General features: G+C 43.4%; 1 protein-coding gene across 4 annotated transcripts in view; it reads left to right on the top strand.

The window, feature by feature from the left end:
• The window catches only part of RTN3 (reticulon 3), a 55,467-nt gene that overhangs the window by 23,507 nt on the left and 7,603 nt on the right, over positions 1–24,357 (top strand). For 2 of the 4 annotated variants that reach the window (XM_051833075.2, XM_051833074.2), the window contains one exon: positions 21,464–21,671. In XM_051833075.2, coding sequence (XP_051689035.1) covers positions 21,464–21,671 — 208 coding nt within the window. Of the gene's footprint in view, positions 1–1,100; positions 3,429–21,463; positions 21,672–24,357 lie in introns of all 4 variants that reach the window. The other 2 variants (XM_070069238.1, XM_051833073.2) reach the window with 2 other exon arrangements.

The raw sequence follows: 24,357 nt of genomic DNA, 5'->3' as shown, positions 1-24,357 counted from the left end.
AGCGCCGGCCCTGCAATTATACTATTTTAAAGACACTATTAGAAGAGGATATAAGCTGAATAAAGGTAATCTCAGGGGAATTTATTTCTCTTTCGTATCTTCCCAGTCACTCATTCGTTCTCAAGATGTTGCTAGCCTGAGTTTATTTAGATCTCACCTGATCATACTAAATCTCTGATTAGTTTATGTGGAACTATTTATTTAAGACCTGCTTTGTTCTAGCTCTAGAATTAAACAACGACATTTTTCCCCATAAAAACTTGCTAGATTGGAAAGCTAGGAAACAGTATGGTGAATTAGTGGATATTGTGATATTAATAACAGAAGATCTAATTAATGCATTACTCTTGGAAGGATTATTTTCTGTTTTAAGATGAATTCTGGGACTGACTTGTCTTAACCAAAATATAATTTGCATGATTTAATTTTGATTAAAATGACAAGTTAGTACAAGAGATTTTGGATTGAGCCAACCTTTTTGCTACCTTTTAGTTTAGAACATTGAGACCATTTGTACGAGGGACAGATCTCTTGTGAGTAGAATAGAATAATTCTAGACTCATTTTCTGGCTCCTGAAGATCACAGAGAACTCTGGCTACTTTTTTCCTCCTCAGATTGTGAGGCTGTAGAACAGTGGGTTATGGAGGCGGTATGTTCTGCATTGTTCAGCTTGCAGATAAAAGTTTATCAGTGCTTTATAGAATCAGGTTGTTTGTTTTATATGGATTATGTTGCTTCTGTTAACCAAAAGAAAAAGATCTTAAGAACTTCCCCAAGTGTCCCAATGCCAGTACCCTTCTTTATGCTTTACATTTGCAGTGGAAAAAGCAAACTGATTAAAATTATTTGTCATGAAAATTTTTGTCATTTGCAGTTGGTAGCATGATACAGCTTTTCTGTTTCACCAGTAGCAATTTTATGCATGTCTTGTTGATTACTGTTCTGTTACATATTTGTGTGTGTATACATCCTGTGTGTGTGTGTATATATATATATATATATTATATAATGTAAAAGTCAAAAGCATGCTGCTTGGCCTGACTAGCTAATGTGTAACTCTACCTGGTAAACAAATGTTTTTCTTTCAAATTCTGACCAGAGGGATTGCGCTCTCTTTGCTCTGATGAGCCACCTTCAGAAATTATGAATTCCTCATTTATTTCATCTTCTGAAATATGTAACACTGATCTTACAGCACTACATGGAGAAAAAGGCAAAGTGTTAGGCAGCCATCCTGTTTTAGCCCAAGAAGGAAAGGATCACTTGGCTCTTCTCGATCTGAAAGCGGTGGAAAAGCCTCAGGGGACCAGCAGTGACAGAGCAGACTCCACTGCTGCGCCTTGTGACAGTCCTTCCAGTCCAGTCAGTTTCCCAGAACATCCTGCTCCTCTCTCAAAGAAAACCGGCCAAGTGGAAGAGCAAGTAAATAGAGATCAAGAGTCTGAGGACGCAAAGGAGGCACCGACTGGGAAGAAGCAAACTGAATCGGGTGCTGGTGGCAGGTTTACTTTGCTTACAGCGCAGAAACCACCCCCTGAGCAGTGTAAGGCAGAAGGCATTTGTACGGATTCCTTGTCCCCATCTGAGGTTTCAGGAGGTAGCAATACAGAAAAGGATTCCCCTGAGTCACCATTTGAAGTGATTATTGACAAAGCAGCATTCGACAAAGAATTTAAAGACTCCTACAAGGAGAGCATGAAGGAGTTTGGTAGGTGGGCAGCGCACACTGATGGAGAATCATCTGCAGACAGCTTGGAGAGCAATGACAAAGTATTTCCACTGAGAAATAAAGAGGCAGGGCGTTACCCAGCCTCTGCGTTGCTCACTAGACAGTTTTCACATACAACTGCAGCACTGGAAGAGGTTTCTCGATGTGTGAATGATATGCATAACTTTACTAATGAAGTATTGACTTGGGATTTGGTTACCCAAGTCAGACAGCAGGCTGATAAATCTTCTGACAACATCACAAAAACTACAGGACCAGATGTGAACGAATATCATCCAGAAATTCCAGTTGTAAATCTTAAAACTAACGTTCACCAGAAAATTCCCGTGTGTTCTATCAATGGGAGCACATCCATCACGAAATCAATAGGTGACTGGGCAGAAGCATCATTCCCACAAAAAAATACCATTGTTGAAAAACCTATACCAGACCACCTCAGTTCCACAGAGGACGTCAGTATGAAAGATGTGCAAGGCAGTGTGCAGAAACAAGGTGGCACACCTTCAGAGTTGCCGCGATCTCCATTTGAGAAATGTGTCTCCCTGGGTTCTGGAGTGGCCACGATGAAAGTGGCTCTGCCTGATGACCACCTGAAAGATGAAGTGGGCTGGCAGAGCTCTGTGTTGGGAGAAATCGCAGAGGCGGACAGTTCTGGTGAGTCTGATGACACGGTAATAGAGGATATCACAGTAGATACACCACTGGAAAATAACAAAATTCAGGCTGAAAATCCTGTTTCCATGCCAAGTGCTGTTGTGAAAACAAGTCAAAGAGAAATCAAAGCAGTTCCCAGTTCTAAGAGGGAAAAGAAAATACCTGAGAACTTTGAAGAGTGGGTCAGTGACTCTGAGCCACATCAAGGTCAGCCTGGTATTCTTGGCAGAAGTCCTGTTGGTGAGGTGGTGTGTTCACAAGTACCTGATGTGAATGCCCTGCCAGAAGGTGGGACGCATTCAGAAAGCATCAGCAAAGGTGCTCCTGAAAAGCCTGTTACAACTGAGAACCCGAAACTTCCTTCCACAGCATCTCCAATTGTTCTTAATGAAACAGAGGTGACAAATTCTGCTTCTTTGGACTCATTATTCGGAAAAGATGTTAAAGACATAGATGATTCCTCCCCAGAGGATCTGATCACAGCCTTTACAGAAACCAGAGAGAAAGGAACAGTAGATAAAGGAGAAAGAAATGCCTTTGAAGCAGCATCACAGAAGATAATAGACTTTAAAACAGCTCTGCCCACAGAAGCCTTACATGAAAGTGAGTGTGGTGGTTCTGAAATTAAAGACATTAAAAGCAAATACAGTGAGCCAAGCAAAGGAACAAATGGCAGTGAGCTTCTGGATGTTTTTCCTACCCAAACTATTCCAGTGGCATCTCTTGACTTAGAACAGGAGCAGCTCACAATCAGAGCCCTTAAAGAATTAGGTGAAAGACAGGTTGAGAAGTCAGATTCTGCACAGAATGGAGTAGAATCTCCTTCTGAAGAGACACTCAAGCAAGCTTTTGCTCCAGAATCTTGGCCACAGAGATCCCGTGACATCCCAGCACACACAGACGTCAAAACTGAATCTGATCTTGGGATTTCTAAAAAGCCTACGATTAACAAAGAAGCTAGTAGGGTAGATAATATTTCCAGCCTTAGCAAGACTGAAGTGGTAAACACGCATGCCCTAGCAAGACTTCTGACAAACTTCTCAGGTAACAATCTACATTAGAAATCATGCATGTGGTTCACTCTGGGATTGGTTAGTTACCAGGGTGCTATTTTTTTCAGTCTTTTATTTAAATCAACAGAATTATGGCCAGAATACAACGTCTGTAAGGTAGAGGAAGGCAAAATCTTATTTTTTAATGATTACTTGATTTAGTTTTTCTCTACCAATATTTCCCAAAGCAGTAGGCCACTTCGTAAAGTAATTCTTCCCCTGAAAAAAATTTTTGTACTTTTCAGCTGTGTTTCATTGTTCCCCTCTCCTTGTATGTTGGCCCTAGAGAGATTGCTACTTTTAAAAATGTCATTATATTTGTATTTATTTACAGAATTCATTATAATCTCTGTAATAGTCACACTGCTTCTTAGCACTTGGGTTTTTGATAAAGGTCTTGTGAAATCTACTTCGCAATCACAGGTAAAGGGATTCCTACTGGGAAAGATGGTAAATGAAACTTTTAATTAATTTGATCGTATACTACAGAGATTTTAGTGCTCTGAAAGTGGGTAACCTGTATAACAGTACTGCTTTGGAAAGGATACTTAAAGGAACCCAGGCATTCTTCTACTTTGGACCTTATTTGATAAACTTCAAGCCAAAACTCACTGGATAGGACAAGTCCTTCCTCTTGTCTACCATTTACTTAAAATAACCATTTCCTGGCTTTTGGCTTTCAAACTACTTAAATGTTGGAAATTCTGGGATCTTGGGAAGTACAAGGGGGAAAAAAAGGATATTTTGGGCTGCCGTTGTGGTACAACAATGCCAACATCCATATGGGAATGCCTGTTCAAGCCCCAGGTGGTCTGCCTCCAATCCAGCTACTTGCTATTGTGCGCAGGAAAGCATCAGAGGATGGCCCAAGTAGTTGGGCTCCTAGCTTTGGCCTGGCCCACCCTTGGCTGTCTTGAGCATTTGGGGAGTGAACCAACAGATGGAAAATTGATCTCTCTCTCTGTGTGTCTCATCTCTCTTTCTTCATTTCTCTTTGTCAGTCTGCCTTTCAAATAAATAAATGTTTTTAATAGGATATTTAAAGCCTTCCACAAGGGGCATCCAGCATCTAATCTCATGCCAAGTTCTGTATTTACTATATGATCAGTGTTGGGTGCTATATGGGGATTAAACCTTTTTTTTTTTTTTTTTTTTTTTTTTTAATTTGAAAAACAGCAAAAAAGAGATTTTCCATCACTGGTTCAATTCCCAAATGTCTACAACAGCTGGGGCTGGACCAGGCCAAAGCCACAAGCCCAGAACTCAATCCAGGTCTCCCATGTGAGTGGCAGAGACTCAAGTACTTGGGTTATCCTTTGCTGCCTCCCAGGGTGTGCATTAAAATCAGGAAGCTGAAATGGAAGCCAAATAGCTGGGACTTAAACCAGACATACTATATGGGATGCAAGTATCCCAAGTAGCAACTTAACCCACTGTACCACAATCTCCCCAAGCATCAGACATTTTTGACTTTAGATCTTTTTCAAATGAAACCATACATGGAGTTGTAATACATATAATGATAAAATGATTTTGTTTGTTTATACCATTTACTTTTTTATTTTTAAGATTTATTTTATTTATTTGAAAGCCAGAGTTACAGAGAGGCAGAGGCAGAGAGATTTTTCCATCTGCTGATTCACTCCCCAAAAGGTCGCAAAAGCCAGAGCTGAGCCAATCTGAAGCCAGGAGCTTCCTCTGTGTTTTGCATGTGGGTGCAGGGGCCCTAAAACTTGGGCCATCCTCCACTGCTTTCCCAGGCACATTAACTGGGAGCTGCATTGGAAGTAGAGCAACCAGGACTCAAACTGGCTCCTATTTAGTAGGATGCTGATGCTGCAGGCCAGGACTTTAACCTACTGTACCACAGCGCCGGCCCCACCATTTACTTTTTATAATTGTATTTCCTTACTGAAGAACCTGCACAGATTACCTAATTTTACTAAATTTTAATCTTCAAAATAGAAATAATTATACTTAGCTTTATAATATTATTGTAATGATTAAGTATGAAAATGCAGTTGAGGTAGTGCCTAGTACATAGTAAATATCCAGTCAAATTTAGCATCAAGTACAGGGCCTGGCACATAGTAGTACTGGATAATTTGTTGAATGCATGATATGTTGGTAATTGTCAGTGAAAACATAAAGGCTTTTTGATGAACCCAGAGTTTTGCAGTATCAACCAAGGATAACTGTTAATACTCTATTATCGAAGCTCATTGAACTTGGAATGAGGAGTGCTGGCTTCTAATTCTTGCTTCTCTGTGCCTAGAAGTATGACTTTAAGCAATTCCATAATCTCTGGTGGCCTCAGTTTCCTTATCTGTAAAATAAGGATGTTGCAGTAAATGATCTTCAATAACACGTTTCTTTGGCTTGAGTACATTCTAGATTTCTTCCTGAGTTGTCATAATTGTTACAGGTAGTTACTTTGAGTGGTGAGGCCTACAGGAATTAAGCTACAAAAACTCCAGGGTCTAATTATGGCAAATTCCTGTTGTACTGTGACCTTAAACAAGTAGCCTAACTGGTTCAGCTACTTGTTCATATGGTGATGATAATTATTTTGTCTTCCTTTACAGTGTTGTAGTAAAGCAAAGTACTGAGTAAATACTAATTAACAGTAATTGTTAACTGAGTTATTTAATCTAGTAAGAGCTATGGAAGTTCAGGGTATTTGTCACTGACCAAATTCTGTGATCAGTAGGTATTTTTAGATTCTAATTAAAGAAGACTCGTATAATTAGACCATGAAGTTGAAAGGCCTTCCTTTGCATTTTCCAAAATAGAAAACTTTAAAAAATTCTCTTACTTTATGAATAAATCTCTTAAAATGTGAACTATTTCAGTAAAATATATCCATTTTAAATACATTTGATCTTAGTCAAAAAGCCAAGAAGCAATCACTCTTAAGTAAGTATATCTGAGTCATCTTCCATTCTTAAAATTAATAGCAGTTCTGCAAATACGTTCTCCCTGAAGTAGTTGTGGGAGATAGGCGAAAGAGACACAATGGGGGGAAATGACATTTTATCTTCTGTTGTTTTATGTTATATACCAGTTTGTGGTGAAACCTGTGTGATATTAGATAATTAGTTGCTCTGTAATTATGGTTTGAAATTCTCGAATAGTTTGGGAGAAAAATTAGATTGCATCTCACACTAATTTGGTGAATATAGTTTTTGAGTTTTAGTATTTATATGGGCAAGAATAGAAGGAAATAGGAATATAGCGTGGTGACAGGTATGCAAATTGTTAAAACTTTTCTGGGGCTGGTGCTGTGGCGCAGTGGGTTAAAGCTCTGGTCTGCAGCGCTGGCATCTCATATGGGTACCAGTTCAAGTCCCAGCTGCTTCACTTCCAACCCAGCTCCCTGCTAATGCACCTGGGAAAGCAGTAGAGGATGGCCCAAGTCCTTGGGCTCCTGCACCCACTTGGGAGACCCGGAAGAGACTCCTGGCTCCTAGCTTCAGATCAGCTCAGCTCCAGCCTTCCTGGCCACTTGGGGAGTGAGCCAGCATATAGAAGACCCCTCTCTCTGTAACTCTCTCAAATAAATAAAATAAATATTTGTTAAAGATTATTTATTTATTTATTTATTTGAAAGAGTTACGCAGAGAAGGAGAGGCAGAGAGAGAAAGAGGTCTTCCATCTACTGGCTCACTCTCCAGATGGCCACAACAGACGGAGCTGTACCAATCCAAGGCCAGGGCCCCCAGGACTTGGGCCATCCTCCACTGCCTTCCCAGGCCACAGCAGAGAGCCAGATGGGGAAGTGGAGCAGCCAGGATTCAAACTGGTGCCCATATGGGATGCCGGCACTGCAGGCAGTAGCCTCATCTGCTATGCCACAGCGCCAGCCCCAATAAAATAAATCTTTAAAAAAAAAAAAAAAAAAAAAAAAAAAAAACTTTCTGAGCCAGTTAGGCAAAATATAATAAAGATTTCAAATTCCCTATCAATTTTGTTTCTAGGAATTTATTTTAAGAAAAGAAATTTAATTTTTTACAAAGATTTTCTATTTGAGAAGTAGAGTTACAGACAGAGGTCTTCCACCCACTGGTTCACTCCCCAAATGGCCAAAACAGCCAGAAATGGGCTGATCTAAAGTCAGGAGCCAGGAGCTTCTTCCAGGTTCTCCCACACAAGTGCAGGGGCCCAAGCGCTTTGGGCCATCTTCCACTGCTTTCCCAGGCCATTAGTAGAGAGCTAGATCAGAAAAGGAACAGCCGGGACATGAACTGGCACCTATATGGGATGCTAGTGCCAGAGGTGCAGGCAGAGGCTTAACTTACTATACCACAGCGCCGGCCCCTAAGAAAATAAATTTATATCCACCAGTACAACAAAAATGTTCATGTGGTACCGTTTATGATAGTGGCTGATATCTCAGTGTTAGAACAGTTAGAGACTGGTTGAGTATGTTATAGCATAACATTACAATAGACTATTACACAGTGAAGTTTTGTAGTTGGAGGGTTTTGTGAAGAATGGAAAAACTAGAGAGAAAAGTACAGGGACTTTTTTCTACTTGTATGTGCAGAATCAGCATAACAGCTGACAGTATTGGTGGTCATATTTATTTACAGACTAAAGAACCTTTTGATTAGCACCTGATCCACTTCCTTCCCCCCTCCCCAGAGGTAACCACCATCACAGATCTGGTACATCCCTCCTTTTCTTCCTCCCTTCTGGGGCTGGGCTGTAGCATAGTGGGCTAAGCCTCTGCCTGTGACGCCAGCTTGTTCAAGTCTCTGCTGCTCCACTTCTGATCCAGCTCCCTGCTAATGGCCTGGGAAAGGAGTGGAAGATGGCAACCTAAAGCAACACATACATTATCTTAGAGTTTCCCTGGGTCAGGGCTCCAGCGTGCATTAGCTAACTCCTCTGTTCCAGGTTTTGCTGGATCGAAATAGAGTATAATTCAGAAGTCACCAGATCTAAGTCAGGGTTTCAGTCTCGTGAGACCTCTTCCAGGCTCACTGGTTGTTGGTAGAATTCAGTTCCTGGAATTGTCTGTACTCATATTCATACTCATTTCGTCCCTAGTATCCCAAAGCTCAGAATCCTGTTGTCCAACAGTTAGAGACTAGATAACCCGTGACAGCGCTATCTGCTGGTACCCCCATCAGGACGGTGAATCTCGAAAATGATGCCTTGTAAAAGAAGCAGGACCAAATGAATAATTTTGCATTATTACATTTATGTGAAATGTAGAACATGCAGACTGCTTAATGGAGAGAGAAAAATCAACTGTGGTTGCCTCTGTCAAGGAACCATGAGGGAGCTTTTTGGGGTGACAGTAACACCCTGTGTCCTGAGAGACTTATGTAGGTGTGTGCGTGTGTTCAAACTTAATGTATTATGTGTTTCACTCCATGCCAATTTTGCATCAAAAGAAAAACACTAAACCAGTCGAACTTTAGTTTAATGATTTGGAAGCTGAAGTAGATTTCCTAATACCTGCAGTGTGCTTTGAAGTGCATGAAAGATAGACTGAGGAGTGGATACATACTTAAGCCGTTGTATATCAAAGTTCCATGGATAGTGGTGATAATATCCATATGATATTATCATTAATTATATCATTAATATCCATATGATATTATAATTTGATAGCCTGCATAACAATCTGAGTGTAACGAATGTCACTGAACTGGATACATTGTACCACAATAAAAAGTAGAAACAAGGCTTTCATGCTAAAATCTAGGTGTGGTTCCTATACATATATATGTAAGCCCATTGTGTCCATGAGAAAAACCCTATAGAGTTGCTAAGGAAAAAGATTAAGATTTCCAAAACCAAGGATATGTGCATTATCTAACACTTTCTTTGCTTTTTATGTTTTTCTTGCCAATTACTGATAAAGATTTTAGAGACTGGTGGCTTTTTTGGAAGAACATAATCAGTGTGGCAATACATGCTGTTATGATCCTACCATTGTAGCATAGAATGCTGAATTAGAAATAAGGATGCGCAAAGGATATTAAATCACTTTTTAAATTTAGTTGAACTTTCATTATCATTAGCAATTAACTAGTGTTCAGTTTAAGTTTAGATTGGATCTGATGTCTTCTGGAGGCTTAAATAAGCACTGTTCCTTAATTGATAAAGTTCGTAGTGATCCAGCGCATACAAAAACCCAGCTGGGTCTAATAGGAAAGAAAAGGATAAAAGAAAAATGAAAGCCAGAGTGTTGTGTCTCTCTCCATTTCAGAATGATTCAGCATTGCATTTGTTGTCTTAATTATATTCTTTAGATAACTAAGGTCAAAAGTTCACACTTTCACAGCCACCCAACTATTCATTTGGGGAGTGGTAATCAATGCCATTTTGTTTTCTGTGCTTTATAAAACTGAAATTGAGGGCAAAGGGGATGTTAGATTATTTTAATGAACAAGAAACTATTTTTTCTGAGAGTCTGGGAGGAATGTTAGTTTGAAAGGGGTTCCCACAAATTTCTTTGGCCTGCTGCCAGACTCATTTGTGGCGAAAAGCATGTGTGTCTGTGTTTGCCAGTGACTGCACATGTTCTGCCAGTGACCTCTGTGGGCCATTTTGAGGGGAATTTCTTTGGTTAAGGGTAAATCTGTAGTAAGTAGACTATTAACCCATTTCAAATTTGAATTTACAGACACATCATCTGATACCTTTGCAATTCAAAAAGTGGCTTCATTTATTATTGTAACTTTTAATGTGAAAGTAACACCCCAAAAAAAGCCTGTATGAAAACCTCTTCATCTTTTTCTTTTACATATATTAGTTGTTCATATTTTTAAAACCTGCCTGTTTGCCTGTTACTAAAGAGCAGTTCCCATTTTGTAGTCACAAAGGTTGGTTCTTTTTCCTTGTAGTTAGTACAGGCAAGTTTACATTTTCTTAGAAATTTTCTTCAAATTTTGTATATTGACTTCTCTTAATGGCTTACTTATTTGGGCCCAGCACTGAGGCATAGTGGGTAAAGCTGCTACCTGTGGTGCTGGCATGCTACATGGGTATTGATTCAAGTCCCAGCTGCTACACTTTCTGTCCAGCTCCCTGCGAATGTGCTTGGAAAGCAATAGAGGATGGCCCAGGTGATTGGGCCCCTGCACTCATGTGGGAGACCTGGATGAAGTTCCTGGTTCCTGGCTTCAGCCTGGTCCAGCTGTGGCCATTTGTGGCCATTTGGGGAGTGACCCAGCGGATGAAAGATAACACTCTGTGTCTCCTTCTTTCTCCCTCTGCCTTTTGGGTGAGTTTTGTTTGTTTTTTTTTTTTTTGTTTGTTTGTTTGTTTTTTATGAAGTTAAAGCTGAGTAAGTTGTGAAAGAATTTCACATTTATTTTTTAAGAATAAGCATTTGAACAGCCTTCCCTTTCTACCTTTGATATGTATACTTGGAAGGGTATATTAAATTCAGTTAACCTTTGGAAATGGCTGAAGTTGGTCAAATGAAGAATTTCCCCCAGAGTCGATAGTAAAAGGGTAGGCAGCCAGCACCGTTTACTGCTGTTCGGATTGGCACAGGATGTATGAGTGCCCTCTGTTGGTATAATGTAGGTACTGTAATATGGGTGGGAGACAGCATTTAGGTTTTGGGTTTTGTTTTAAGATTTACTTTATTTGAAAGGCAGAGTTACAGAGAGAAAGAGAAGGAGAAACTGAGAGTGAGAGAAATCTTCCATCTGCTGGTTCACTTGCCAAATGACCACAACAGCTGAGGCTGGGCTGATCCGAAGCCAGGCGCCAGGAATCTCTTCTGGATCTCACACGTGGGTGCAGGAGCCCAAGTACTTGGGCCATCCTCTACTGCTTTCCCAGGCCATAGCAGAGAGCTGGATTGGAAGTGGAGCAGCCGGGACTAGAACCAGCACCCATATGGGATGCCGGCACTGCAGGCAGCAGTATTACCCACTAAGCCACAGTGCGAGCCCCAGCATTAGTTTTTAAAACAGAAATAATATGGCCTCATTACAGAGGCTTGGAAAATAAAAAAGGAGTCGATCTTAATTCTGTCAGCAACATAAACATTCTTGGTAAATACAACACTTCATCTGCCTCCAGCACAATAATTAAGGTAACAGAAATTACTGATTTTAATACTTAAAAGTCATAAGAGGCAGCTGGATCAGGTATTAAAATGTTAATAAAAAGGCATAATAGGCAAACTAATTTATCTCACGATTTAAACATTTTGTCACGGATCTTTGAAATGAAAATAAGTGTTAGGTAATAAAGCCTGAAATGTAAGGTTGTGTTGGGTTTGCTCTTCTGAGAACTTTCATTTTCTCAGAAAGCACTGAACTAGCTTGGGTCAGCTCCCTTTAGGCTTTGAGGGAGAAATTAGCCAAGGTTTTGTCCTATCTCAGAAGTAGAATTAAAAAATGAGTTTACTTTGGTATATTTTGACTCTTTCATACAAGTGTGAGATCATTCACTTGGTGGCGGTTGGTTAGCCCCCTGGCTGTCAGTGGTGGTCTTCTGTTCCAGCACACCCACAGCAGAGGGTGCTCCCAGTCAAGCGGTGGCTCTTCTGGGCTGCGATTCTGCACTTGAGGCATCTCAGAATTTCGAGGGAAGCAGCAGTTTGTTGATGGAGCGGAACTGTCCCATCCAGCTGAGAGCCACTGCTTGGGCAGTCTTCTCTAAATAACCTGCTCATATTAAGTACCTTCTGGACACAAAAAGGTTTAGGAATCTCCATTGAAAATGAACCAAAATTAAGATCTTATTTTCCTGTGATAGATTCAAGAAGGTAGACTTTACTCAGCTACAGTATTTTTTAGGAGATGAGGTAGAAGGAAGAGTGAGCCCTGTTTCCATATTTCTGTCTTAGGTTACCAAGTAAATAGTAGAACGATTTTCTTTTCTTTTCTTTTTTCTTTTTTTTTTTTTTTTTTTTTTTTTTTGACAGGCAGAGTTAGTGAGAGAGCGAGACAGAGAGATAAAGGTCTTCCTTCCATTGGTTCACCCCCCAAATGGCCGCTGCAGCAGGCATGCTGCGCCGATCCGAAGCCAGGAGCCAGGTGCTTCCTCCCAGTCTCCCATGCGGGTGCAGGGCCCAAGCACTTGGGCCATCCTCCACTGCCTTCCCGGGCCACAGTAGAGACCTGGACTGGAAGAGGAGCAACCGGGACAGAATCCAGCACCCCAACCGGGACTAGAAACCAGGGCGCCAGCGCCACAGGCAGAGGATTAGCCTAGTGAGCAGTGGCACTGGCCCCTTTTTTTATTTTTAAGATTTATTTATTTATTTATTTGAAAGTCAGAGTTACACAGAGAGGAGAGAGGTCCTCCATCTGATGGTTCACTCCCCAGTTGGCCGCAACGGCTAGAGCTGTGTTGCACTTTATCCCTTACCCTCCATTCTGTCAGATCGTAGTGCTAACAGAGTAACACACACACACACCTTTTTTTTTTTTTTTTTTTTTTTGCTCTGTCATCTGTAAGCAAGGGTCACACCCTCTTGATAATGGCAGCATTATAGAAATCTTGAAATTAGTCCTCTAATGTTCTTTTCTAAAGTTGTTTTGTCTCTTCCAGGTCCTTAGCATTTCCATAAGAGTTTTAGAATCAGATTTTCCATTTCTACAAAAAATGTCTCCTAGAATTGTGATTGGAATTACAAAGAATTACCGGCCAGCCTGCGGACAGTGATCATCTTAGCAATTTTGAATCTTCCAGCTCATTGAAAACTGTAGTGCTGTCTATTAATTTATGTCTTTGTTAGTTTATCTCAGACATGTTTTGCAGATTTTAGTATATAAGTCTTTTTTATCAGGATTATACCTAAGTATTTCATATTTTGTGCTATTTTAATTCAATTTTTGGTTAATACTAGTATATGGAAATACAGTTGATTTTGTTATATTGGTCCTTATCTTGCTTGAACCTCCATATTGATTTTCTAGGGGTCTTCCGGCCTGCACTCTTGCCTCTCCCCAGTCCATTTGCTATTTAGCAGTTAAGTGTTCAGTGTCCTGTTTTAAAAGTAATAGATCATGTATGAAGCCGGCATTGTGGCATAGCAGGTTAACCTACCACCTGCAAGATGGGCTTCCCTATAAGTGCCGGTTCAAGTCCTGGCTGCTCCACTTCCCATCTGGCTCCTAGTTATTGCGCCTGGGAAAGCAGTGGAAGATGGCCCAAGTACTTGAGTCCCTGCTGGCCTCCACAGCCTTGTGTCATGCCATTTAGCCCATCCTTGTGCCTGGCACCCCAGTTGGCCACAACAGCTGGAACTGCGCCGATCCGAAGCCGGGAGCCAGGAGCTTCTTCCAGGTCTTCCACATGGGTGCAGGGGCCCAAGCACTTGGGCCATCTTCTACTGTTTCCCCAGGCCATAGCAGGAGCTGGATTAGAAGTGGAGCAGCAGGCACTAGGCTAATCCTCCGCCTAGCGGCGCTGGCGCACCGGGTTCTAGTCCCGGTTGGGGCGCCGGATTCTGTCCCAGTTGCCCCTCTTCCAGGCTAGCTCTCTGCTGTGACCAGGGAGTGCAGTGGAGGATGGCCCAGGTGCTTGGGCCCTGCACCCCATGGGAGACCAGGAAAAGCACCTGGCTCCTGGCTCCTGCCATCGGATCAGCGCGGTGCGCCGGCCGCAGCGCGCCGGCCGCGCCGGCCATTGGAGGGTGAACCAACGGCAAAGGAAGACCTTTCTCTCTGTCTCTCTCTCTCACTGTCCACTCTGCCTGTCAAAAAAAAAAATAATAATAAAATAAAATAAAATAAAATAAATAAAAAATTAATAAACATTTAAAAAAAAAAAAAGTGGAGCAGCAGGGACTTGAACCAGCACCCATATGGATGCCGACACTTCAGGCCAGGGCGTTAACCACAGCGCTTGCTCTGCCAGCTCCTTGCAATGCTGTTTCCTGCCAGCTCCTCAGAGGCTTCTCTTGACCACCTGTGTAAAGTAGTACATGTGTCCACATACCTCATTCTCATCATGGGGACCTCTGTTACCAGTGGTTGATTTTGTTATTCATTACCTTTCTTCCTCACTGGAATAGAAAGGTCTTGTTTGCCTTATTCACGTGTATGTTGTTCTTCCAGTTCCCAACACTAACCTGACACATAACAGGCATTTAGTAAAACTTGATGAAAGAAAACGGGCAGCATTATGGCACAGCGGGTTAAGCCACTGCTTGCAACACCAGCATCCCATATCAGAGTGTTAGTGTGAGTCTTGGTTACCCCACTTCTATCCAGCTTCCTGCATTGTGCCTGGGAAGGCAGCGGAAGATAGCCCAAGTACTTGGGACCCTGCCACCCCATGGGAGACCAGGATGGAGTCCAGGCTCTTGACTTCAGCCTAGCCCCAACATGGCTGTTGCAGCCATCTGGGAAGTAAAACAGCAGATGGAAAGTCTGTCTGTCTGTCTGTCTATCTATCTCTGTGTGTATGTATGTGTGTGTCTTCTCTCTGTGTCACTCTGCCTTTCAAATGAACAAATCTTAAAGAAGAGAAGGGTGGGGAAGGAAAAAGAACACATCAACAAATAAGGAACGTGGAGTAGATATTTGGCCTAGTGATGAAGACCTCTGGGCTCCAGGACCAGCCAGCCTCTGCTGCCTGCAGATGGACATGATGGGTAGGAATGGGGGTGGCAGGGCCCCTATGCAGGCAGCAGCACAGGCAGCTTGTAGTCCATGCTGACTTGCAACTCCAGAGGTCTGGTGTCTTGGTGATCTGCAAAAATGGTTTCCTACTCACTTGACCCAGAAAACCCCACAAAATCATGCAAATCAAGAGGTTCACATCTTCATATTCACTTCAAGAATACCCAAGAAACTGCCCAGGCCATCAAGGGTAGGCATATCTGAAAAGCCACCAAATACCTGAAAGATGTCACATTAAAGAAGCAATCTGAGCTATTCCTGCAGTACAGTGGTGGAGTTGGTGTGCCTAGGCCAAGCAGTGGGGTTGGACACAGGGTCAGTGGCACACAGAAAGTGCCGACTTTCTGTCGCACGGTTTTTATTTATTTTTTAATGTGAACAAATTTCAAGTACTTTTAAAAGATTTATTTATTTGAAAGTTAGAGTTACACAGAGAGAGGAGAGGCAGAGAGAGAGAGAGAGAGAGATCTTCCATCCGCTGATTCACCCCTCATTTGGCTGCAACAGCTGGAGTTGCGCCTATCCGAAGCCAGGAGCTTCCTTCCAGTCTTCCTATGAGGGTTCAAGGGCCCAAGGACTTGGGCCATCTTCCACTGCATTCCCAGGCCATAGCAGAGAGCTGAATCAGAAGTGTAGCAGCTGGGACTTGAACTGGCGCCCATATGGGATGCTGGCACTACAGGCGACAGCTTTACCCGCTATGCCACAGCATCAGCCCCTCAGGTATTTCATATATACAGATTTTTTTTTTAAAGTTTGTTTATTGTTTTGAAAGGCAGAGAGAGTGAAAAGTCTTCCATCTGCTAGTTCACTCCCCAAATGGTCACAACAGCTGGAGATGTGCCAATCAGAAGCCAGAAGCTTTTTCCAGGTCTCCCATGTGGGTGCATGGGCCAAAGCACTTGGGCCATCTTCTGCTTTTCCAGGCCATAGCAGAGAGCTGGGTCGGAACTAGAACAGCCAGGACTAGAACCAGTGCCCATATGGGATGCCGGCACTGTAGGCAGTGGCTTTACCTGCTGTGCCACAGCGCCACTGTTGCTCATGTTCAAAAATGCAGAGAGTAATGCTGAGCTGCAGAGTCTGGATGTAGATTCTGTGGTCATTGAACACATCCAAGTGAACAAAGCTCCCAACGTGCGCCGCCGCCCTACGAAGCCCGTGGTCGGATTAACCCATGCGTGAGCTCCCCGTGTCAAATTGAGACAATCCTCACTGAAGACAAACAGATTGTTCCTAAACCAGAACAGGGGATGTCACAGAAGAAAAAGATCCCAGAAGAAACTAAAGAAGCAAAAACTTGGGAATACATTCAGTATAAAATAAATGTAAATTATAAGGAGAAAAGAAGACATCTGCATCCCGGATCAGTACCTGCTCCTGACTCCCATCTTCCTGCTCATTCAGACCCGGGGAGCAGCCATGACGGCTCGACTGATTGGATTCCTGCAGTCCACATGGGAAACCTGGATTGCATTCTCCATTGTGGATATTTGGGAAGTGAACCACAATGTAGGAGCTCTGTCCCTCTCTGTACCTCTGAAAAAAAGAAAAGCAGAACAGATGAATGGAAGTAGAAAAGGGAAAGTCCCATGGAAGCGAACGATTGCCGTCTCTTGTTGGACTCCTGGTTGTGAAGTGAGCCGGAACTGAGTCCTCACGGCTTCTTGTTTTAAACTTTGGCAACTGCCCCTTGCCTCGCTTCTTCCTCATATTTTTATCCTCCTCTTTCCCAGGGGATCGCAAAGGAAGTTTCCAAAGACCATGTCAGTTTCCTTCTTTGGCATTCTGAACTCAGAATCCTTCCAAGCTCATAGATTGGTTGAGAGGGATTACCTGGAGACAGCCGAAAGCTGTGGTTATGCTGCTACTTGGTCATTAGTGTGGCCCATGTTTGAGCATTCACTAACACATATATGAACCTGTAACAAATAAATAAACTGAAAGGTGTTCCTTTTTTATTATTTTATTTGAAAGGGAAAGGTACACAGAGAGAGAGAGAGATCTTCCACCCACTGGTTCACTCCCCAAATGGCCACAAGAGCCAGTGCTGGGCCCAGCTGAAGCTAAGAGCCTGGAACTCCATCCAGGTCTCCCACATAGGTGGCAAGGCCTCAGTTACTTGGCCATGTTGCACTGCCTTCCCAGGCGCGTTGAACCAGTGCTCACGTGGGATGCCAGCGTCACAGGTGGTGGCTTAACCCGCTGTCCCACAATGCCAGCCCCAGCTGATAGATAGGTGCTCTGAAGAGACAGTGATGAGAATGCAGGGGTATTTGATAGGACAGTCCGTCTCTGAGCAAATATCCCCTGACCAGGACCTGGATAAAGTGAAGGAGCAAGCTGTGAAGTTGGATGTGTCGGACCATCTTTTCCAAGCTCTTCCTCAGTTTGCTTTCATTCCCTAAGTCCCCCTTCTCACCTAGACTATAATTCCACCATTTACTTTAAAACGCTGAGCCCAGAGCCTTCTATACTGTTGTGCAGGTTGTACACTGCACACCTCTAGGGGATGTTACTCAACGTGTCATCCTAGTAGGTTTGAGTATTTCTTATAAAAATTTTCCAGCAGGTGGCAGTAAAGTTCATGGGACAGGGTGGCTTTTTCTAATTTGCACAAAAGTAGAAAATTCTAATATGCGTTTAAGGTATGTCTTCTTTATTCCTTTTTCCTTCTCTGAGACATTAAGGTCCTTTTGTTTCTGGGCTCCAGCCTTGTTCTGTAAGCTTTTTTCTTTCCTTTCTTTTCTCTTCTTTCTTTTCTGTCTTGAAATAATTTCAAAGAATTGTAAATATTATATTAAAAATAAAAGCCATGCAACTTTGTTCTGTTTTACCACTTGTTAACTTTTGACCTTATCTGCTATATCCACCCCTCCTCTCCAGTATAGAAACATGCTTTTTTGTGACTCATTTAACAGTTAGTTACAAATATCCAGCCTCTCTACCCCTGTAAATTTTTTGAGATTAATTATTTACTTTGAAAGATAGAGAGATCTCCCATCTGCTTTTTCACTCCCCCAAAACCAGTAATAACCAGGAGACAGGAGCTGGGAATGCAGTCCATGTCTCCTATGAGGCTAGCTGGGACCCAACTACTTTGAGCCATCACCTGCCACCCTCCCAGGTGCACAGAAGCTAGAATTGGGGGCAGAGCTGGACTGGAACTCAAGTACTCAGATACAGAATGCAGGCGTCCCAGATCGCATCTTGACCCCCATGACTACCCATGTCCTTAACTCCCGCCTCATTCAAATGTTCTCAGTTGTCCCAGGGTGTCTTTTTAGATATTTTTAACCCCTTTATCCAGGATCCAGTCTGGGATCACACTTTGCATTTACATGTTACCATTTCTCCTTACTTTCTTTAATCTAAAAAAGGCCTTCAGCCTTTGCGTTTTACACCATTGACATTTCTAAAGAGAAGAGGTCAGCTGTGTTTTAGACCGTTTCCCTGGCTGAATTGCTTAGGTATTTTCTCGTGAGATTCAGGTTCTAAGGTTCAGGTAGAAATGCTGTCCAAGTGATACTGGTGCTCAGTGTTTCAGCTCCAAGACACAGGGCATCATGACAGTGACCCTCAGCAATCTGTGTTGAAACGGTTCTTGTAGCCCCGGAACTCTGACATGGTTCTGGGACTCAGACACACAGTGAACCTGCTGATTCTGAAACCAGGAGCCATGGGGCGGGGATTATAGTGCTTGGGGTTAAGCCGCTGCTTGGGTCACCTGCATCCCATCTTAGGGTACCTGGTTCAAGTCCCGGCTATTCTGCTTTCAATCCAGCTTCCTGCTAATGCATCCTAGGAGGCAGCAGATGACGGCCCAAGGCTTGGGCCCCACACCTGGGAGACAAGGATGGAGTTCTGGGCTCCTGGTTTCAGCCTGGCCCAGCCCTGGCTGGTGTGGCCGTGTGGTGGGGGGTGAACCAGTGATTGGAAGATCACTCTCCTGCTCCAGCCCTCACCCCCAGTCACTCACAGGAAACGAAGAAGGCAAAACAAACTCAGACCCAGAAAAAATTTAGGAAATTGCCGATTAAGAAGCCAAAAATCGGCTGAGGGACCCAAAACAATGAAAGAAAGCCAGAATTGGATGTAACACCACACCAGTAGCTGTCACAGGGCCCCAACAACTGTAACACAACCCCAGCAATGGAAACACAACCCCAATAACTGCAACAAGACTCACACTTTCAAGTAGATGAAAATAAGCAGATATTTAAGGGGCCAGCGCTGTGGTAAGATGAGTAAAGCTGCCGCCTGCAGTGCTGGCGTTTCATGTAGGGCACCTGTTCAATTCCCAGCTGCTCCACTTGCAATCCAGCTCCCTGCTAAGGCGCCTGGAAGCAGAAGATGGCCCAAGTGCTTGGGCACCTGCACCCATGTGGGAGACCTGGAAGAAACTCCTGACTTGTGGCATTGGCCTGGCCCAGCCCTGGGCTGGTGGAGCCATTTGGGGAGTGAACCAGCAGATGGAAGACCTTTCTCTCTCTCTCTCCCTCTTTCTGTCTGTAACTCTACCTCTCAAGTAAATAAATCTTTTTTAAAAATTAGCCAAGAATTTCATCCAGGTCTCCCACATGGGTGGTAGAGACCCCGGTACTTAAGACATCATTTGCTGCCTCCCAGGGTGCACATTAGCAGGAAGCTGGATCAGAAGCAGAGGTGGAGCCGGCGCCGCGGCTCATTTGGCTAATCTTCCGCCTGCAGCGCCAGCACCCCAGGTTCTAGTCCCGGTTGGGGCACCGGATTCTGTCCCGGTTGCTCCTCTTCCAGTCTAGCTCTCTGCTGTGGCCCGGGAAGGCAGTGGAGGATGGCCCAAGTGCTTGGGCCCTGCACCCACATGGGAGACCAGGAGAAGCACCTGGCTCCTGCTTTCGGATCGGCAGCCACAGCGCGCCAGCCGTAGTGGCCATTTGGGGAGTGAACCAACAGAAAAGGAAGACCTTTCTCTCTGTCACTGTCTCTCTCTCTCTCTAACTCTGCCCGTCAAAAAGAAAAAAGAAAAAAGAGAAAAGAAAAGAAAAGAAAAATAAGCAGAGGTGGGACTTGGCACTCAGTATGGCATTTGGGCATCCAAGCAGCAGCTTAACCCACTGCACCACAGCGCCTTCCCCTGCCTCCCGGTTTTCTCTCGCCTTTGCAGCATCACTAGCTGGGTCCCAGTTTCCTTTCAGGACCGTAATACCTCTTCCTTAGTAAGTCGTGTTCCCTGACCAGAGTCTCCAGCCGGCGATGTTGCTCTGATACAGTTGGTGTCTTCTTAGTGTTTTCTTGATCTCAAGTTAAGTTCCTTTGGCTCCACCAAGGCTAGGCTTCAGATAGTGGTTTTAGAGGGTTTTCTTTTTTAAGATTTTATTTTTATTTATTTGAGAGGTAGAGTTTCAGATAGTGAGAGGGAAAGACAGAGAGAAAGGTTCTCCATCCATTGGTTCACTCCCCAAATGGATTGGAAGAGGAGCAGCCTGGACTAGAACCAGCACCTATATGGAATGCTGGCACCACAGGCGGAGGATTAACCTGCTGCGCCACGCGCCGGCCCCAGAGGGCGCGGCTCACTAGGCTAATCCTCCGCCTTGTGGCACCGGCACACCGGGTTCTAGTCCCGGTCGGGGCGCCGGATTCTGTCCCGGTTGTCCCTCTTCCAGACCAGCTCTCTGCTGTGGCCAGGGAGTGCAGTGGAGGATGGCCCAGGTGCTTGGGCCCTACACCCGCAGGAGATCAGGAGAAGCACCTGGCTCCTGGCTTTGGATCAGCGCAGTGCGCCGGCTGCAGAGGCCATTGGAGGGTGAACCAACGGAAAAAGGAAGACCTTTCTGTCTCTCTCTCTCACTGTCCACTCTGCCTGTCAAAAAAAAAAAAAAAGAAGAAGAATGTGGAGGCTTGGGAAGGTTAAAGTGATGTAGTTAGAAATACCACAACTCAAGCCCCTGTGTCTCTAGCTACAAAGCCCTTCTTCGGCCAAGTAAGGGAGCTCGCAGTAGGGCTGTTAGTGCCGACATGTCCTTTTAATGGACTGAAGTGCAAATTCAACTTCCTGACGTAATTGTTAATAGTGCCCTCACTTTCAGAAGCATTATGGTTTAGATAATTGTATGATTTCCTACCCATCATCCTTCCTGGCTTCTCCTCAGACTAACACGGAAACTGATGTTTCGCTGTAACTGATGCTGATAGAGGCTGGTCTGTTTTCCTTCACTTCCCAGTTGCCTGCAACAGCCAGGACTAGGCCAGACTGAGGCCAGGGGCTGGGAACTCCAGCTGGGTAGCCCACATCCCAGTTTGCGCATTTTAATTTAGCTTTGATAAGTGAGATATGCCTGGATCTGTGCCCCAGGTGCTCCCGGAGCTGGGGAGCAGTCCTGGCCTGGTGGCTGGCAGCTGTTCTTATAACCTCCTTTCCTTTTTCCTTTGGCAGTGCACGATCTGATTTTCTGGCGAGACGTGAAGAAGACTGGCTTTGTCTTTGGCACCACGCTGATCATGCTGCTCTCCCTGGCAGCCTTCAGCGTTATCAGTGTGGTTTCTTACCTCATCCTGGCTCTTCTGTCTGTCACCATCAGCTTCAGGGTCTACAAGTCTGTCATCCAAGCTGTGCAGAAGTCAGAAGAAGGCCATCCGTTCAAGTGAGTTGGAGTATCTCGAGTGACACTGCATGTTGTAGCAGAGGGGTTTGCTGAGGCTGATTAGGTCCAAAACTTGACCTAGCTACACATGAAGAATTACTGGGTCCAGTACAGCTGAGCAGGGGTGTGAACCCCCAGTTAGAGACCTTGAGGTCTTCTTAGAAGCAGCTGAATTAGGAAGTAAGAACTTTTTGACAAACTAGAGACTCACATGTCGAGTCCAAAAAGGACTTGACATTTCTGGGCAGGGTAGGGAAAGCAGAGCGCCAGGGACAGCACTCAGATGGCGTCCCAGGCACGTGGGGATGCCCCAGATAGGTAAGTCTTGAAGCGACTTTGAAATCTTGCTGTTGAGGCCTTGCTCTTAGTGGTACCGGAACCCAGGCTGGTTACTCCTGGTCTTCCTCCTCATTTTCTCCTTAGCGCTTTACTTTGCTTGATACCACAGGCAGGTCGGCGGGTCCCGCACGTCTAAGACGTGATTCTAGCTTCTCTGGGTGTGCTCTCACTTTCACATTACGTGTTTTTCATGCTTTTCCTCTGCAGAATGTTGGGCCACAGAAAATGTTTACATTATAGTAGCAGCTGATGGAGTTTTTTTTAATGCTTTTATTTTAATTTTTAATTGTTTTTTAACACACAATATTTGTAGATAACAACTCTAAGAACATAATTATATTCCCTTCCTCTCTCCTTCTTATCCTTTTTTTAATTTAGTTTTTGAGGTAACATTTTAAATTTATGTTACAGTGAAAAGGTTTATTACTTCACCAAATAAGAGATTTAACAAGTAAAAAACAAAAAGACCTTAGTTTAGTGGGAACATAGATAATGGCTATAAATAATAATTGAATGGAAAAATGACCATGTCACCCATATACAGTAAATTTTAAAGTAATCACAGATCATTAAAACTATAGTAGTATAATATTCTTAACCATTGGTTTGACAAAGGTATAAAACAGGGTTTTACAAAACTATATTTGCAGCAATACTGGATCACACAGACATTTCTTTGTTTTGTTTTGTTTTGTTTTTGTTTGTTTGTTTTTAAGTTTTAGCTCCCACACATAGGGGAGAACATGCAGTATTTGTCTTTCTGGGTCCAGCTTACATCACTCAACATAATGTTCTCCAGTTGCATCCATTTTGCTGCAAATGGTAGAATTTCAGTCTTTTTATGGCTGAATAGTATTCCATTGTGTATATAAACCACACTTTCCTTATCCATTCATCTGATGGTGGACGCCTTGTTGGTTCCAAATCTCAGCTATTGGGATCAGTGCTGCTATAAACACTGTAGTTCAAGTATCTCTTGATACATTGTGTTCAAGTCTTCTGGGTATATACACAGGAGTGGGATTCCTGGATCATACGGCAAGTCTGTTCCTAGTTTTTCAAGAAATCTCCACACTGTTTTCCACAGTGGCTGTCCTAATTTACATTCCCACCAATGGTGAATAAGTGTTTCCCTTTGTGTCCTTGCCAGCATTTGTTACTTTCTGGATTTTAGCCATTCTGACCGGGGTGAGGTGATACCTCATTGTGGTTTTGATTTGCATTTGTCTGATGGCTACTGATTTTGATCATTTTTTCATATATTTGTTGGTCATTTATTTGTGAACCACCTATCCAACAAAAGATTAATATCCTGCATACATCAGCAACTTAAAAAACTCCACAACAAAAAGCAACCAGTCCAGTTGACAGTTTTTTAAAAGGCTTTTTCACAGAGAAGGAACCCCTCCTGTGACCTCTGAGGACTACAGCCGAACAGGTTTCTGGCTGCTGCTCTGGCCCTTGTATTTTCTCTTGGTGAAAATAAACATAAACCATATATGTGACATTGCAAAATAGAGCACCTAAAAGGTCATCTATAGAAGTGAAATTGACACTGCAAGATGGGATGACTTTGAACAGCCCTTGCCTCGACTGTTCAGGAACAAGGTTTTATTTTTTCATACAATTTGTTGCACTCTTTACTTAGTGTATAGTTGATCTTATGTGTATAAAGTTAATTGAAAATGGATCTTAGTAAAAAATAAGAATAGGAACAGGAGAGGGAGGAGGGAGAAGGGTGGGAGTGGGTACGGTGGGAAGAATCACTGTGTTCCTGAAGTTGTATTTATGAAATGCGTGAAGTTTGGACGTGAAGTTTGGATACCTTAAATCAAAGGTTTCTGGGAGGAAAGAAAGAACATGTATTGCCAATTAGTTTTAACAAATCAGTAGTTATCAAATGAATGAGCAAATAAATTATAGTGTTTTTCAGCAAGCGCAGGTATCTTAATCCCCCCCTCCCCCCCGCTTTTGCATGACACTGGAGGCTTAACCACGTTTGTCTACTCAGTTGTAGTAACTACAACCTCTGGTTTTTAAAACTCTTTGGTTGGTAGTAAATATTCTCTTGATCGGAAGGGAAGTATGTCTGTCACTATTCTGTTTCCCCACAAGACTGTGAGCCTCTTAAGGCAAAAACAGTCTTCACCTGTTTGACATCCCAGCACCGAGCAGTCTCTGCCAGGCAGCAGGCACCCAGTACACGCTGAGTGTATGGGCAGGTCAGCAGCGCATGGGACCTCTGGGACAGAACTGGGGCCTCGGGTTTGGTGTGGTTTTCAGAACCTGTCAGACCCCACATCTCCACCCTCCTGGTTTGTCAACAAATGTTGTTCTGCCTCCTTAT

The sequence above is a fragment of the Oryctolagus cuniculus genome, chromosome 1 (assembly GCF_964237555.1).
Source record: "Oryctolagus cuniculus chromosome 1, mOryCun1.1, whole genome shotgun sequence".
NCBI lineage: Eukaryota > Metazoa > Chordata > Mammalia > Lagomorpha > Leporidae > Oryctolagus > Oryctolagus cuniculus.
Note: the sequence above shows the minus strand (reverse complement) of the source record. Positions and strands in the feature narration are given on the sequence as shown.